At 38.7% G+C, this 18,119-nt stretch overlaps 1 protein-coding gene across 2 annotated transcripts in view; it reads left to right on the top strand.

Moving 5' to 3' along the window:
• The first annotated feature begins 3,687 nt into the window (after positions 1–3,687).
• Positions 3,688–18,119, top strand: part of terf1 (telomeric repeat binding factor (NIMA-interacting) 1) — a 17,765-nt gene continuing 3,333 nt past the window's right edge. For both annotated transcript variants that reach the window (XM_029691612.1, XM_029691603.1), the window contains exons 1-7: positions 3,688–3,887; positions 3,973–4,068; positions 10,219–10,346; positions 11,131–11,217; positions 11,656–11,805; positions 13,343–13,443; positions 13,791–13,817. In XM_029691612.1, the coding sequence (XP_029547472.1) occupies positions 3,704–3,887; positions 3,973–4,068; positions 10,219–10,346; positions 11,131–11,217; positions 11,656–11,805; positions 13,343–13,443; positions 13,791–13,817 (773 nt within the window). In that variant the 5' untranslated portion in view covers positions 3,688–3,703. The remainder of the gene's footprint in view (positions 3,888–3,972; positions 4,069–10,218; positions 10,347–11,130; positions 11,218–11,655; positions 11,806–13,342; positions 13,444–13,790; positions 13,818–18,119) is intronic.

The following is an 18,119-nucleotide window of genomic DNA, read 5'->3' as shown; positions in this document are numbered from 1 at the left end:
GTTGAGTGTGAAAAACCCAGCAGCGTTGCAGTTCTCAACACAAACCGGTGCGCCTGGCACCTACTACCATACCTTGTTCAAAGGCACTTCAATATTTAGTCTTGCGCATTCACCCTCTGAATGGTCACACATACACAGTCCATAAATCAGTGGTCTCAAGGCTTAGAAATCCTTCTTTAACCCGTCTCCTCCCCTTCATCTACACTGATTGAAGTGGATTTAACAAGTGACATCAATAAGGGATCATATCTTTCCCCTGGATTCACCTGGTCAGATTATGTCATGGTAAGAGCTGGTGTGTTACACTCAGTGTATATACAAAAACAATTGTTGTTGTTGTTGGTTATATTTCTAGTTGTTTGGGATCAAAACATAAAAACAACACATTTACAGTTCATAAAAGCTGAGATTAGAAGGAATTCAAAAGTTAAGAATCTTCCATTTTCCAATTTATATCATTTAATATAATGTATCTTTTTTAAATGTAGTTGTACCTCTTAAATTCAAGCTAAGATATAATTTTATTATCTCCATTTTGGCCTATCTATAATTTTGTGCTTTATCTAAATATTTGCACTTTAATTAAAAAGATATATGTTATTCAAGGCTTTTTTCCGCGTTTCATGCTTAAATTTGGGCTCCCGAGTGGCGCAGTGGTCTAAGGCACTGCATCTCAGTGCTTGAGGTGTCACTGGCAGGCACCCTGGTTCAATTCCAGGCTGTATCACAACTGGCCGTGATTGGGAGTCCCATACGGTGGCGCACAATTGGCCCAGCGTCATCTAGGTTTGACCGGTGTAAGCCATCATTGTAAATAAGAATTTGTTCATAACTTACTTGCCTAGTTAAATAATAATAAAATATTTAGCATATCTTTGTTTTCCAGACATTTCACATTAAGTTTCCAAAATCTCTTATATATATATATTTTTAACCATAGTAACTAAACATTAGTCTCTCAGGGATTATATAGCACTTCTTTGAATAGTGACATTATCCATAGTTTGTTTATCTTACTTACTTTGGTAGTTGCCATGGCACCCTAGTTATAGCAGAGAGCTCCTAAAAATATGTACATTTGTGTTTTTAATTGTGTGTTTTTTAATCAGCTGTTTTATTTTTTGATAACATTTGAGTTTTATTGCATATGGTTTTGACCCACTGATTTGCAGATGGACAGGCAGGGCAACTCTTTTTTTGGCTTGGTTATCTAGCTGGTTATCTAGCTGGTTATCTAGCTGGTTATCTAGCTGGTTATCTAGCTGGTTATCTAGCTGGTTATCTAGCTGGCTAGCTAGCTGGCTAGCTAGCTGGCTAGCTAGCTGGCTCGTTGGTTTTGTTCTAGTGATGCATCTGGACATTGCACCAGCTTTTTTGATTGACCTTGCGGCTGGTTCCTGATCTTTTGAGTGACCTGAAGCTTGAGAGGAATGGAAGATGAAGTAGAGGAATGCAGTACTGAGGCAGAGGGCTCGTAATAAGGACGACTGGCTACAGTACTTCTCTGGACTGTGTGTGGTGAGCTTTCTGGTGCCCAGAGCTGCTGAGGCATCACCCGAGTGGGGTGCTAAATAGATTGAAGTAGCTACATGACTCAGGCTGGTTCCCAGAGGAGCCCTCTAAATGATCGTCACCAGTCACTTCATCAACCATCTCTCTGACCACCTTCCTCTGATCAAGACATGACCTGTCTCTCTCCATCTCTCTGACCACCTTCCTCTGATCAAGACATGACCTGTCTCTCTCCATCTCTCTGACCACCTTCCTCTGAACAAGACATGACCTGTCTCTCTCCATCTCTCTGACCACCTTCCTCTGATCAAGACATGACCTGTCTCTCTCCATCTCTCTGACCACCTTCCTCTGATCAAGACATGACCTGTCTCTCTCCATCTCTCTGACCACCTTCCTCTGATCAATACATGACCTGTCTCTCTCCATCTCTCTGACCACCTTCCTCTGATCAATACATGACCTGTCTCTCTCCATCTCTCTGACCACCTTCCTCTGATCAAGACATGACTTGGCCACTATTGGTTGCTGTAACTATAACTAGACTACTAGTGATGATGTATTGGTTGATCTAACTATAGCTAGACTACTAGTGATGATGTATTGGTTGATCTAACTATAACTAGACTACTAGTGATGATGTATTGGTTGATCTAACTATAACTAGACTACTAGTGATGATGTATTGGTTGATCTAACTATAACTAGACTACTAGTGATGATGTATTGGTTGATCTAACTATAACTAGACTACTAGTGATGATGTATTGGTTGATCTAACTATAACTAGACTACTAGTGATGATGTATTGGTTGATCTAACTATAACTAGACTAGTCATGGTGATGTATTGGTTGATCTAACTATAACTAGACTACTAGTGATGATGTATTGGTTGATCTAACTATAGCTAGACTAGTCATGATGTATCACTTGTTTGTTTTTTGTTATTGAAGAGCTTTGAATAAATTCCTATTGTTATTATTATTGCTTGTTTTCTTCTTCTCTCTTCTCCTCCTCTGGGGAGACCCTTTGTATTTTCTTCTTCTCTCTTCTCTCCTCCGGGGAGACCCTTTGTATTTTCTTCTTCTCTCTTCTCCTCCTCTGGGGAGACCCTTTGTATTTTCTTCTTCTCTCTTCTCTCCTCCGGGGAGACCCTTTGTATTTTCTTCTTCTCTCTTCTCCTCCTCCGGGGAGACCCTTTGTATTTTCTTCTTCTCTCTTCTCTCCTCCGGGGAGACCCTTTGTATTTTCTTCTTCTCTCTTCTCCTCCTCCAGGGAGACCCTCAGTCTTTTCTTCTTCTCTCTTCTCCTCCTCCACCTGGGGAGACCCTCTGTTGTTTTGGATGTTCCGTGATGATAGGTGTGCTGGTAGTCTGGCCATCATTGGGGGATAAGGATGGAGGGGAAGAGGGAAAGAGGCATAGCCGTGGGGGGGCGGGGTCTACAAATGAATACATATCATACTTAATGGAGTGTCTCTGATTTACATACAGAATAATATGAAATGCTCTGAGACCAGGTTGCAACGAGGGGCAGGAATAGGGAGGGATACCTTCTCATCTTCTTCTTTGCTGTTGAGTCGTCTGTGTATTCGCTGTCAGCGCTTTTGTACGGGGACGTCTTCATCTCTCTCTCTCATCTTCACTTTTGGCCTTGATCTCACTGCTGTTACTTTGTTCGTCATTGTCGCCCCGGGGATGGAGTTGGAGTACTGGTGGGTGAAGTCGTCCTCTTTCCGTTTGCCGACATTTGACTACAGGTAGCATAATTATCGCCTGATGCAGAGCAAAGCTCGTGACCGGATTTTCACCATAATCGGATGGTGCAGCTGTAAGGCCTAGACTACAGGCAGATTACTGGGGCAAGGGGGTAACCCTCTAAATATGTATTAATCAGTTATCACAAACACAACGTTCGCTTAAGAATTCTAGACATATGCTAAATAAATTCAAATAGAAAACATATTGACCAAAATAAACCATCACAACGTGCCTCCGCAAATGTGTATGACTCTCTGATAAAATAAAGGTTAAATAAAGTAAATAAAGTTTTTGGTTGTGTTAGCCACTCCGAGGCGACAGGGGGAGCTGTGATCAACACAGACAGACCTGATGGACGCGCACTTTTTGAATCAATAATAAAAAACCAGTTTATTTCCTGTTATAGTGAACAGTTTGAAAACATTAGCGATGGAGACTGATCCAAATAACAGAACATTGACTATTACAAGCACTACGGATGAAAACGTGTGTTTTTCTGATGTGGCGACTGTTGCTAAAAGATGGATGATTGATTTCAGTTTTGTTAGTTTGTGTCAATTCTTCAAGGAGGGCAAATTTGAAGAATTCAACCAAACGATTTCGACTCTGGAAAGTAAGTTTTTGCAGGTTAAGGTGAATTGAGTTTGATATGGGCTGATGTAGTTACCTGTGATGGGGTCTGTGTCATTCTGTTTCAGCGATCATTGATGGTTCCCCTCATTTAAACACCGAGCAGAAACAGAAAAGGCAGATCTGTGGTTTCCTCGCACGGATAATGCACGGCAAACATTTAGGTAAGTTTAAATAGAAATAATTTACTTTCGTTTTGTATCTTATCGTTTGTTTGCAATGGATGTATCAGTATTTAGCTTCATTGTTGTCTTTTTAAGTTTTAGATTAGATTATAGTTAAATATAACTATATATCTCGTTGTGTTGTGTAGACGTCTCCTTAGATGACTAGATAGTTAAATATAACTATATATCTCGTTGTGTTGTGTTGTGTTGTGTTGTGTTGACGTCTCCTTAGATGACTAGATAGTTAAATATAACTATATATCTCGTTGTGTTGTGTTGACGTCTCCTTAGATGACTAGATAGTTAAATATAACTATATATCTCGTTGTGTTGTGTTGACGTCTCCTTAGATGACTAGATAGTTAAATATAACTATATATCTCGTTGTGTTGTGTTGTGTAGACGTCTCCTTAGATGACTAGATAGTTAAATATAACTATATATCTCGTTGTGTTGTGTTGTGTTGACGTCTCCTTAGATGACTAGATAGTTAAATATAACTATATATCTCGTTGTGTTGTGTAGACGTCTCCTTAGATGACTAGATAGTTAAATATAACTATATATCTCGTTGTGTTGTGTAGACGTCTCCTTAGATGACTAGATAGTTAAATATAACTATATATCTCGTTGTGTTGTGTTGTGTAGACGTCTCCTTAGATGACTAGATAGTTAAATATAACTATATATCTCGTTGTGTTGTGTTGTGTAGACGTCTCCTTAGATGACTAGATAGTTAAATATAACTATATATCTCGTTGTGTTGTGTTGACGTCTCCTTAGATGACTAGATAGTTAAATATAACTATATATCTCGTTGTGTTGTGTAGACGTCTCCTTAGATGACTAAATAGTTAAATATAACTATATATCTCGTTGTGTTGTGTAGATGTCTCCTTAGATGACTAGATAGTTAAATATAACTATATATCTCGTTGTGTTGTGTTGTGTTGACGTCTCCTTAGATGACTAGATAGTTAAATATAACTATATATCTCGTTGTGTTGTGTTGTGTAGACGTCTCCTTAGATGACTAGATAGTTAAATATAACTATATATCTCGTTGTGTTGTGTTGACGTCTCCTTAGATGACTAGATAGTTAAATATAACTATATATCTCGTTGTGTTGTGTTGTGTAGACGTCTCCTTAGATGACTAGATAGTTAAATATAACTATATATCTCGTTGTGTTGTGTAGACGTCTCCTTAGATGACTAGATAGTTAAATATAACTATATATCTCGTTGTGTTGTGTTGACGTCTCCTTAGATGGCTAGATAGTTAAATATAACTATATATCTCGTTGTGTTGTGTTGTGTTGACGTCTCCTTAGATGACTAGATAGTTAAATATAACTATATATCTCGTTGTGTTGTGTTGACGTCTCCTTAGATGACTAGATAGTTAAATATAACTATATATCTCGTTGTGTTGTGTTGTGTTGACGTCTCCTTAGATGGCTAGATAGTTAAATATAACTATATATCTCGTTGTGTTGTGTTGACGTCTCCTTAGATGACTAGATAGTTAAATATAACTATATATCTCGTTGTGTTGTGTTGTGTAGACGTCTCCTTAGATGACTAGATAGTTAAATATAACTATATATCTCGTTGTGTTGTGTTGACGTCTCCTTAGATGACTAGATAGTTAAATATAACTATATATCTCGTTGTGTTGTGTAGACGTCTCCTTAGATGACTAAATAGTTAAATATAACTATATATCTCGTTGTGTTGTGTAGACGTCTCCTTAGATGACTAGATAGTTAAATATAACTATATATCTCGTTGTGTTGTGTTGTGTAGACGTCTCCTTAGATGGCTAGATAGTTAAATATAACTATATATCTCGTTGTGTTGTGTAGACGTCTCCTTAGATGACTAGATAGTTAAATATAACTATATATCTCGTTGTGTTGTGTAGACGTCTCCTTAGATGACTAAATAGTTAAATATAACTATATATCTCGTTGCGTTGTGTTGTGTTGACGTCTCCTTAGATGACTAGATAGTTAAATATAACTATATATCTCGTTGTGTTGTGTAGACGTCTCCTTAGATGACTAGATAGTTAAATATAACTATATATCTCGTTGTGTTGTGTAGACGTCTCCTTAGATGACTAGATAGTTAAATATAACTATATATCTCGTTGTGTTGTGTTGTGTAGACGTCTCCTTAGATGACTAGATAGTTAAATATAACTATATATCTCGTTGTGTAGACGTCTCCTTAGATGGCTAGATAGTTAAATATAACTATATATCTCGTTGTGTTGTGTTGACGTCTCCTTAGATGACTAGATAGTTAAATATAACTATATATCTCGTTGTGTTGTGTTGTGTTGACGTCTCCTTAGATGACTAGATAGTTAAATATAACTATATATCTCGTTGTGTTGTGTTGTGTTGACGTCTCCTTAGATGACTAGATAGTTAAATATAACTATATATCTCGTTGTGTTGTGTAGACGTCTCCTTAGATGACTAAATAGTTAAATATAACTATATATCTCGTTGCGTTGTGTTGTGTTGACGTCTCCTTAGATGACTAGATAGTTAAATATAACTATATATCTCGTTGTGTTGTGTAGACGTCTCCTTAGATGACTAGATAGTTAAATATAACTATATATCTCGTTGTGTTGTGTAGACGTCTCCTTAGATGACTAGATAGTTAAATATAACTATATATCTCGTTGTGTTGTGTTGTGTAGACGTCTCCTTAGATGACTAGATAGTTAAATATAACTATATATCTCGTTGTGTTGTGTAGACGTCTCCTTAGATGACTAGATAGTTAAATATAACTATATATCTCGTTGTGTTGTGTAGACGTCTCCTTAGATGACTAGATAGTTAAATATAACTATATATCTCGTTGTGTTGTGTAGACGTCTCCTTAGATGACTAGATAGTTAAATATAACTATATATCTCGTTGTGTTGTGTTGTGTTGACGTCTCCTTAGATGACTAGATAGTTAAATATAACTATATATCTCGTTGTGTTGTGTTGTGTAGACGTCTCCTTAGATGACTAGATAGTTAAATATAACTATATATCTCGTTGTGTTGTGTTGTGTTGACGTCTCCTTAGATGACTAGATAGTTAAATATAACTATATATCTCGTTGTGTTGTGTAGACGTCTCCTTAGATGACTAGATAGTTAAATATAACTATATATCTCGTTGTGTTGTGTTGTGTAGACGTCTCCTTAGATGACTAGATAGTTAAATATAACTATATATCTCGTTGTGTTGTGTAGACGTCTCCTTAGATGACTAGATAGTTAAATATAACTATATATCTCGTTGTGTTGTGTAGACGTCTCCTTAGATGACTAGATAGTTAAATATAACTATATATCTCGTTGTGTTGTGTAGACGTCTCCTTAGATGACTAGATAGTTAAATATAACTATATATCTCGTTGTGTTGTGTTGTGTAGACGTCTCCTTAGATGACTAGATAGTTAAATATAACTATATATCTCGTTGTGTTGTGTAGACGTCTCCTTAGATGACTAGATAGTTAAATATAACTATATATCTCGTTGTGTTGTGTAGACGTCTCCTTAGATGACTAGATAGTTAAATATAACTATATATCTCGTTGTGTTGTGTAGATGTCTCCTTAGATGACTAGATAGTTAAATATAACTATATATCTCGTTGTGTTGTGTTGTGTAGACGTCTCCTTAGATGACTAGATAGTTAAATATAACTATATATCTCGTTGTGTTGTGTTGATGTCTCCTTAGATGGCTAGATAGTTAAATATAACTATATATCTCGTTGTGTTGTGTTGACGACTCCTTAGATGACTAGATAGTTAAATATAACTATATATCTCGTGTTGTGTTGTGTTGACGTCTCCTTAGATGACTAGATAGTTAAATATAACTATATATCTCGTTGTGTTGTGTTGTGTAGACGTCTCCTTAGATGACTAGATAGTTAAATATAACTATATATCTCGTTGTGTTGTGTAGACGTCTCCTTAGATGGCTAGATAGTTAAATATAACTATATATCTCGTTGTGTTGTGTAGACGTCTCCTTAGATGACTAGATAGTTAAATATAACTATATATCTCGTTGTGTTGTGTTGTGTAGACGTCTCCTTAGATGGATAGATAGTTAAATATAACTATATATCTCGTTGTGTTGTGTTGTGTTGACGTCTCCTTAGATGACTAGATAGTTAAATATAACTATATATCTCGTTGTGTTGTGTTGTGTTGACGTCTCCTTAGATGACTAGATAGTTAAATATAACTATATATCTCGTTGTGTTGTGTTGTGTAGACGTCTCCTTAGATGACTAGATAGTTAAATATAACTATATATCTCGTTGTGTTGTGTTGACGTCTCCTTAGATGACTAGATAGTTAAATATAACTATATATCTCGTTGTGTTGTGTTGTGTAGACGTCTCCTTAGATGACTAGATAGTTAAATATAACTATATATAACGTTGTGTTGTGTTGTGTAGACGTCTCCTTAGATGACTAGATAGTTAAATATAACTATATATCTCGTTGTGTTGTGTTGTGTAGACGTCTCCTTAGATGACTAGATAGTTAAATATAACTATATATCGTGTTGTGTTGTGTAGACGTCTCCTTAGATGGCTAGATAGTTAAATATAACTATATATCTCGTTGTGTTGTGTTGTGTAGACGTCTCCTTAGATGACTAGATAGTTAAATATAACTATATATCTCGTTGTGTTGTGTTGACGTCTCCTTAGATGACTAGATAGTTAAATATAACTATATATCTCGTTGTGTTGTGTTGTGTAGACGTCTCCTTAGATGACTAGATAGTTAAATATAACTATATATAACGTTGTGTTGTGTTGTGTAGACGTCTCCTTAGATGACTAGATAGTTAAATATAACTATATATCTCGTTGTGTTGTGTTGTGTAGACGTCTCCTTAGATGACTAGATAGTTAAATATAACTATATATCGTGTTGTGTTGTGTAGACGTCTCCTTAGATGGCTAGATAGTTAAATATAACTATATATCTCGTTGTGTTGTGTTGTGTAGACGTCTCCTTAGATGACTAGATAGTTAAATATAACTATATATCTCGTTGTGTTGTGTAGACGTCTCCTTAGATGACTAGATAGTTAAATATAACTATATATCTCGTTGTGTTGTGTAGACGTCTCCTTAGATGACTAGATAGTTAAATATAACTATATATCTCGTTGTGTTGTGTAGACGTCTCCTTAGATGACTAGATAGTTAAATATAACTATATATCTCGTTGTGTTGTGTTGTGTAGACGTCTCCTTAGATGACTAGATAGTTAAATATAACTATATATCTCGTTGTGTTGTGTTGTGTAGATGTCTCCTTAGATGACTAGATAGTTAAATATAACTATATATCTCGTTGTGTTGTGTAGACGTCTCCTTAGATGACTAGATAGTTAAATATAACTATATATCTCGTTGTGTTGTGTTGTGTAGACGTCTCCTTAGATGACTAGATAGTTAAATATAACTATATATCTCGTTGTGTTGTGTTGTGTTGACGTCTCCTTAGATGACTAGATAGTTAAATATAACTATATATCTCGTTGTGTTGTGTTGTGTAGACGTCTCCTTAGATGACTAGATAGTTAAATATAACTATATATCTCGTTGTGTTGTGTTGTGTTGACGTCTCCTTAGATGACTAGATAGTTAAATATAACTATATATCTCGTTGTGTTGTGTTGACGTCTCCTTAGATGACTAGATAGTTAAATATAACTATATATCTCGTTGTGTTGTGTAGACGTCTCCTTAGATGACTAAATAGTTAAATATAACTATATATCTCGTTGTGTTGTGTAGACGTCTCCTTAGATGGCTAGATAGTTAAATATAACTATATATCTCGTTGTGTTGTGTTGTGTAGACGTCTCCTTAGATGACTAGATAGTTAAATATAACTATATATCTCGTTGTGTTGTGTAGACGTCTCCTTAGATGGCTAGATAGTTAAATATAACTATATATCTCGTTGTGTTGTGTTGTGTAGACGTCTCCTTAGATGACTAGATAGTTAAATATAACTATATATCTTGTTGTGTAGACGTCTCCTTAGATGACTAGATAGTTATATTTATCTCTTGTGTTTGTGTAGACGTGTCCTTCGACAGAGACGAGCGGTTGTCCCCTCTGATGTCTGCTGTCGGTGTCTGGGCATCTCAGAAAGAGACTGTGGCGAATCGCTCTCTGTTCGAGCACGTCACCAATCTACTCTATGTTCAGGTGATTTGAACTGTTGGTTTTCTGTGCTCTACATTCCTACTGTTTATACTGTCTTGTCTACATGTAACAATTCATTATTATTATTATTATTATTATTGTCACTCACTAATCAGACCAGGAAGGAGCCTCATCAAGAGTCTCGAAGGAGTAGTGATTTTCAGGGTCAGTTTTGTTAATTCCAATGAAAAAAATGTTATATGCTAACTAGCATGAGGATGAGAAGGGCAGGTTTCCAGGAAAACGAGTATTTTAAATCTTCTCTGGAGCAGTGTGGATGAACGTAACATTTGGAGTACAGTGGCATATCCCATCCCTGCGTTGAGGTACGTTTTCCGTCTCTTAATGTAACTATAATTTCCTTCCGACCTCAATGCAGCTTAGTGTAAACAAGCGTAATGGTATCATCTGGCAACATGGACAGGCAAAACCAAATCCTTGATCAGCACTCCTATTCTGAGAGGAATACAGCATTTTTTTACATTTTTATTTTTTTTGGTTCTTTTTAGCAGACGCTCTTATCCAGAGCGACTTACAGTAGTGAATGCATACATTTCATACATTTCATTTAATTTCATACTTTTTTTTTCTGTGCTGGCCCCCCGTGGGAATCGAACCCACAACCCTGGCATTGCACACAACATGCTGGCGTTGCAAACACCACGCTCTACCAACTGAGCCACATACAAGCCGTGAAACCTGGCGCATGGATTTCTAGGTATCGCCTTGCATTCTGTGTTTTTATAGCACTGATGAGCTGGCTTAACTCGCTGGTCTTCTCTTCCAGAGTGTTGCTGTGTGTCTGGAGAAAGGGAACAGCGGCATGGCTTCATCAGCTCTCAAATGGCTCGAGGAGGAGTGTGAAATCCCACAGGTAAGCAATGCCTCCACAGCACTTATATGACTGGGACTTTTTAAAAGTACCTGTCCAGTGTTTTTACAGATTTCCATGAAATAATGACTTACTATATGAGTGGTCCCTGGTCTGTGTGTGTGTGTGTGCTCTTGCCATCTCCGTTGATGTCCTTCCCTGTAGCTCAGTTGGTAGAGCATGGTGTTTGCAACGCATAGTGTTTGCAACGCCAGGGTTGTGGGTTCGATTCCCACAGGGGGCCAGTACGGAGAAAAAAAAATATATAATGTATGAAATGAAAATGAAATGTAAGTCGCTCTGGATAAGAGCCTCTGCTAAATGACTAAAATGTAAATGTCATTGTCAAGCCATTTGGAATGACAATGATTGACGGGTAGTTGGCATGATTGCACAAACAGAGTGGCACTCAGGCTATATTTCCCTCCCTTCGTTTTACAGAATTTGGGAATCAAGCTGTCGTTGATCGTGAATAAGAGGGATACATACCACCCGTTCCTGCTCAACTTCAGCTGGAACCGTCTGCTGGAGAATATACAGACCTTCCTGGATCGCTTCCTGGAGGATCACCCATCGGACTTCCTGCTCCAGGTAGGGAGCTGAACCAGTGACTAAGATTGGGCAGTATCCAGATTTTCATACCGTTCTTCTCTCATCCCTGGATTTTTTTGGGGATTTACCGGTTTAGTACACAAGGGGGCGCCCCCCCCCCCCCCCTAAAAAAAAAAAAAAAAAAAAAAAAATCCCATTGTGCTTCGATTATTATTGAGCACAAGTAATAGTGATTTTAACATGGAGGCTGCTAGCTAAATATGCTAACGACGCAAACAAAAATAAATGAATTGCAAAGACACACTACCGGTCAAAAGTTTTAGAACATCTACTCATTCAAGGGTTTTTCTTTATTTTTACTATTTTCTACATTGTAGAATAAAAGTGAAGACATTAAAACTATGAGAGTGTGCAAAGCTGTCATCAAGGTAAAGGGTGGCTATTTGAAGAATCGCAAATATAAAATATATTTTGATTTGTTGAACACTTTTTTTTTTGGGGGGGGGGGTTACTACATGATTGCATATGTGTTATTTAATAGTTTTAATGTCTTCACTATTATTCTACAATGAAGAAAATAGTAAACAAAGAAAGAAAAATACTTTGACTGAGTAGGTAAAACGTTTGGCTATCCATGTCTCAATTGTCACAATGCTTAAAAATCCTTATATAACCTGTCTCCTCCCCTCAATCTTCACTAATTTATTACCGTAAATTCCGGACTATAAGCCGCAACTTTTTTTCCCCGGTTTTGAACCTCGCGGCTTAAACAATGACGCGGCTGATATATGGATTTTTCACGCTTTCAATTTTTTTTCTCCCAAAAAAAATACATTCTGTGACGTGCTCAGTTTTTTTTGCCGGCATGAAGCTTTCATTAGACCAATGAAATTGCCGAACGGGTTAAGATCAAACAACTTTTTTGTTTACTGTTTAGATTAAATCGAGTGCTCTCAAATTTCCCATCATTCTGATTACGGTAGTCATTTTGTCACCCTCATCATGGCAAAGACACGGAGAAATGCATATGATGCAGCTTTCAAGTTGAAGGCGATTGATCTGGCTGTTGGAAAAGGAAATAGAGCTGCTGCACGGGAGCTTGGTCTTAATGAGTCGATGATAAGACGTTGGAAACAGCAGCGTGAGGAATTGACTCAGTGCAAAAAGACAACTAAAGCTTACTGCTAATTTTAAATTTTTTGTTACAAGCCGTGTTTCATTAAAGCCTATTTATTTTTGTTACAAGCCGTGTTTTGTTAAAGCCTGTGTAAAGTTCATTTGTTTCAATGTACCGGTAGGCACCTGTGGCTTATAGACATGTGCGGCTTATTTATGTTCAAAATAATATTTTTTAAATTCAGTGGGTGCGGCTTATATTCAGGTGCGCTTAATAGTCCGGAAATTACGGTAAGTGGCTGTAACGGGGGGGGGGGGGTGGCACTGGTGCATCAGGGAATGGGCTCCTGTCCTATGGTCCTGGCTCGTACAAGGCTTACTTACTTAGGGGTATAAGGTGCCTTTTGGGAAGTAACCCCTGTAAAAGTGATTTTATTCTGCTTTTCCTTTTGTATTTCAGGCAGCCTCTAAGGTGGTCAAGGCAGGCCAGGAGACGGGGGAGGATTCTGAGACTCAGGAGGCGTCATATACTACCAACCGATCTTCTGAATACTCCAAAGTGTAAGGACTGGGTCACCGTGTCTTTTATCTACAATAATGTCACTATTATAGAATTATTATTATTATTAATAATTATTATTGAAACATTGTTTTTAACCCTGCATGCATAATCAAATTATTAGATTTTTACTTCTTATTATTTGGTTTTACTGAATTGAATGTAGTATTTTTGTATTGTCTTCATCGTAACTGTGCGTTCTGCATAATTCAGTCTTGTCGACTACGAGCTACGAATCAAATGAAGATGTTCAACCGAAGCATTAATGGGAACAACCTCAAACTGTCCATATTTTCAGTTCAGAAATGATCTTTGAGGTGAAAGTAATGTCTGCTGCTTTTCCTACCAGGAATCAGGAAACCAGTGTCCTTATGAGGTGAGTGTTGCAGTACGTTACCTAGAATGAATGACGGACCGTAGGGAATAAAACCTTGTAAATAAAGACTTATTTCAGCTAATGGAGAGGAGGAAGGTTACCGTCTGAAACATGGAAACTGCAGTCCTGTGAATGCTGTGTATACAGTATATTCAGAATGTATTCAGTCCCCTTCACTTTTTTTAAAAACAATTACGTTTCAGTCTTATTTCTAAAATTGATTTAGTTAATTGTTTTCCTCGTCAATCTATACACAATACACCTTAATGACAAAGCTAAAACTGTTTTTTTTATTTTGCAAATGTATTAAAAGTTAAAAAACGTATGTAAATCAGTATTAAGACTGGTTGGAACCACCGAGACTCTTCCTAGAGCTGGCCGCCCGGCCAAACTGAGCAATCGGGGAAGAAGCGCCTTGGTCAGGGAGGTCACCAAGATCCCGATGGTCATTCTGACAAAGTTCTAGAGTTCCTCTGAGTGGGAGAACCTTCCAGAAGGACAACCATCTCTGCAGTACTTCACCAAATCAGGCTTTTATGGTAAAGTGGCAAGACCGAAGCCACTCCTCAGTAAAAGGCACATCAAATCAAATCAAAATCAAATCAAATCAAATTTATTTATATAGCCCTTCGTACATCAGCTGAAATCTCAAAGTGCTGTACAGAAACCCAGCCTAAAACCCCAAACAGCAAGCAATGCATGTGAAAGAAGCACGGTGGCTGGGAAAAACTCCCTAGGAAAAACTCCTGAGAAAGGCCAAAAACCTAGGAAGAAACCTAGAGAGGAACCAGGCTATGAGGGGTGGCCAGTCCTCTTCTGGCTGTGCCGGGTGGATATTATAACAGAACATGGTCAAGATGTTAAAATGTTCGTAAATGACCAGCATGGTCAAATAATAATAATCATAGTAATTGTCGAGGGTGCAACAAGCACGTCCGGTGAACAGGTCAGGGTTCCGTAGCCGCAGGCAGAACAGTTGAAACTGGAGCAGCAGCATGGCCAGGTGGACTGGGGACAGCAAGGAGTCATCATGCCAGGTAGTCCTAGGGCTCAGGTCCTCCGAGAGAAAGAAAGAAAGAAAGAAAGAGAGAATTAGAGAGAGCATATTTACATTCACACAGGACACCGGATAAGACAAGAGAATACTCCAGATGTAACAGACTGACCCTAGCCCCCCGACACATAAACTACTGCAGCATAAATACTGGAGGCTGAGACAGGAGGGATCAGAAGACACTGTGGCCCCATCCGATGATACCCCCGGACAGGGCCAAACAGGCAGGATATAACCCCACCCACTTTGCCAAAGCACAGCCCCCACACCACTAGAGGGATATCTACAACCACCAACTTACCGTCCGAAGACAAGGCCGAGTATAGCCCACAAAGATGTCCGCCACGGCACAACCCAAGGGGGGGGCGCCAACCCAGACAGGAAGACCACGTCAGTGGCTCAACCTACTCAAGTGACGCACCCCTCCCATGGACGGCATGGAAGAACACCAGTAAGTCAGTGACTCAGCCCCTGTAAAAGGGTTAGAGGCAGAGAATCCCAGTGGGAAGAGGGGAACCGACAAGGCAGAGACAGCAAGGGCGGTTCGTTGCTCCAGCCTTTCCGTTCACCTTCACACTCCTGGGCCAGACTATACTTAATCATAGGACCTACTGAAGAGATAAGTCTTCAGTAAAGACTTAAAGGTTGAGACTGAGTCTGCGTCTCTCACATGGGTAGGCAGACCATTCCATAAAAATGGAGCTCTATAGGAGAAAGCCCTACCTCCAGCCGTTTGCTTAGAAACTCTAGGGACAATTAGGAGGCCTGCGTCTTGTGACCGTAGCGTACGTGTAGGTATGTACGGCAGGACCAAATCGGAAAGATAGGTAGGAGCAAGCCCATGTAATGCTTTGTAGGTTAGCAGTAAAACCTTGAAATCAGCCCTTGCCTTAACAGGAAGCCAGTGTAGGGAAGCTAGCACTGGAGTAATATGATCAAATTTTTTGGTTCTAGTCAGGATTCTAGCAGCCGTATTTAGCACTAACTGAAGTTTGTTTAGTGCTTTATCCGGGTAGCCGGAAAGTAGAGCATTGCAGTAGTCGAGCCTAGAAGTAACAAAAGCATGGATTAATTTTTCTGCGTCATTTTTGGACAGAAAGTTTCTGATTTTTGCAATGTTACGTAGATGGAAAAAAGCTGTCCTTGAAGCAGTCTTGATATGTTCTTCAAAAGAGAGATCAGGGTCCAGAGTAACGCCGAGGTCCTTCACAGTTTTATTTGAGACGACTGTACAACCATCCAGATTAATTGTCAGATTCAACAGAAGATCTCTTTGTTTCTTGGGACCTAGGACAAGCATCTCTGTTTTGTCCGAGTTTAAAAGTAGAAAATTTGCAGCCATCCACTTCCTTATGTCTGAAACACAGGCTTCTAGCGAGAGCAATTTTGGGGCTTCACCATGTTTCACATCACAGCCTGCTTGGAGGCATCTAAAGATTGTCTGGTCTGATAAAACCAAGATTAAACTCTTTGGCCTGAACGCCAAGCGTCACGCCTGGAGGAAACCTGGTACCATCCCTACGGTGAAGCATGGTGGTGGCGGCATCATGCTGTGGGAAGGTTTTTCAGCGGCAGGGACTGGGAGACTAATCAGGATCGAGGGAAAGATGGACGGAGCAAAGTACAGAGAGATCCTTGATGAAAACCTGCTCAGGACCTCAGACTGGGGTGAAGGTTCACCTTCCAACAGGACAACGACCCTAAGCACACAGCCAAGACAACGCAGGAGTGGCTTCGGGACAAGTCTCTGAATATCCTTGAGTGGCCCAGCCAGACCCCGGACTTGAACCCGATCAAACAACTCTGGAGAGACCTAAAAATAGCTGTGCAGCGACGTTCCCCATCCAACCTGACAGAGCTTGAGAGGATCTGCAGAGAAGAATGGGAGAAACTCTCCAAATACAGGTGTATTAAAAAATATATTTTATACATTTTAAACCTGTTTTTGATTTGTCATTATGGGGTATTTTGTGTAGATTGATTGAGGGGGGTAAAAGACAAATGTAATACATTTTAGAATAAGGCTGTTACGTAACAAAATATGGAAAGGTCAAGGGGTAGAAATGTAACTTTCTGACTTGGGCCCATAAGGGCGGTGGTCAAAAGTTGTACTCATTCATCCTCAAGTCAAACCACGTTAGTTTTTACCAGAGGATTATGGGGGATTATGACCTTGCTAGTAGGTCAATGTCTGCTTCCGGGGCGTCGTTTATAACTGTTGTCTGCGCACACACAATGATTTATTAACTTGCCGCCCACCATACTCATGTTTCCTGTTTATAAATCAGACCTGTCAGAAAGCCGCACGCGCGAACGAGCATCACAACTCCGCCTGAAAACACCCATCAGTCACCTCTTTATGGGGACAATAACGCTCGTATTTGCTGTATACTTTGGAAGTATTGGAATTAGGCCAAGACCCTATCAAAAAGAAATAGCAATTTCAAACTCATATGTCTTTTGGAGGTGTTGTCGGAATGTTTTCTTTTGTGTTGACATTTTGTTGTATCTGACCGTTTTCTGAACGACACAAACAAATGCAAGTTGTCGTGGAGCTGTAAACAGATCGGTTTTTTCTTTCTCTCGAACCTAAATATGCTGCCCTGCCCACAAAATTCAGAAATATTGTCTACTTGAACACAATGAAAACTACAGTAGGCCTCTTTTTTTACAATGGTAACCTGTTCAATTCTACTGTGTGTTATAAACCACGTACCCTGTCCTCTGTCCTGTCCTCTGCATGGAGAAAACACTTCAAATTGGCCCAATTAAAACCTGATGCTTATGCTAATTTGTTGTATGGCTACTTGGGGAATATGAACTCATCATGGCCAGAAAATATAAAATGTTCATGATATATGTATTATGTTTTATAAATGAAATATTGTCTATGCAAGACATTTCCACATTACAGTATTCAGACGTAGTCAACAAAACGTCAATGGAAAAGGTGAAACGTTTTTTTTGTTTTAAACTGGGCTTTCGGATCGTATAGAGCGTCATTAGGCTGCTTGAAACAGCGTATCTATTTCCTACTGTGAAGTGGGTCTGTTTTTAAATGAGAGATGAGACGAATGGTAAGCCTAGCCATCGCTCTTGGTCTATAGGCTATTTCCAACCAGTGTGAAACCATCAGTCAGAAAATTAAATTTATTCTGCGGTGGTCATGGAAACTAAATAAATCATAGATGTTTTTCTAATTATTTTACAATGCAAAGAGATTTATTTATTTTTCACTCTTCTCACTA

The sequence above is a fragment of the Salmo trutta genome, chromosome 2, assembly GCF_901001165.1.
Source record: "Salmo trutta chromosome 2, fSalTru1.1, whole genome shotgun sequence".
Classification (NCBI taxonomy): domain Eukaryota; kingdom Metazoa; phylum Chordata; class Actinopteri; order Salmoniformes; family Salmonidae; genus Salmo; species Salmo trutta.
This window is presented reverse-complemented; position numbering and strand designations above follow the sequence as displayed.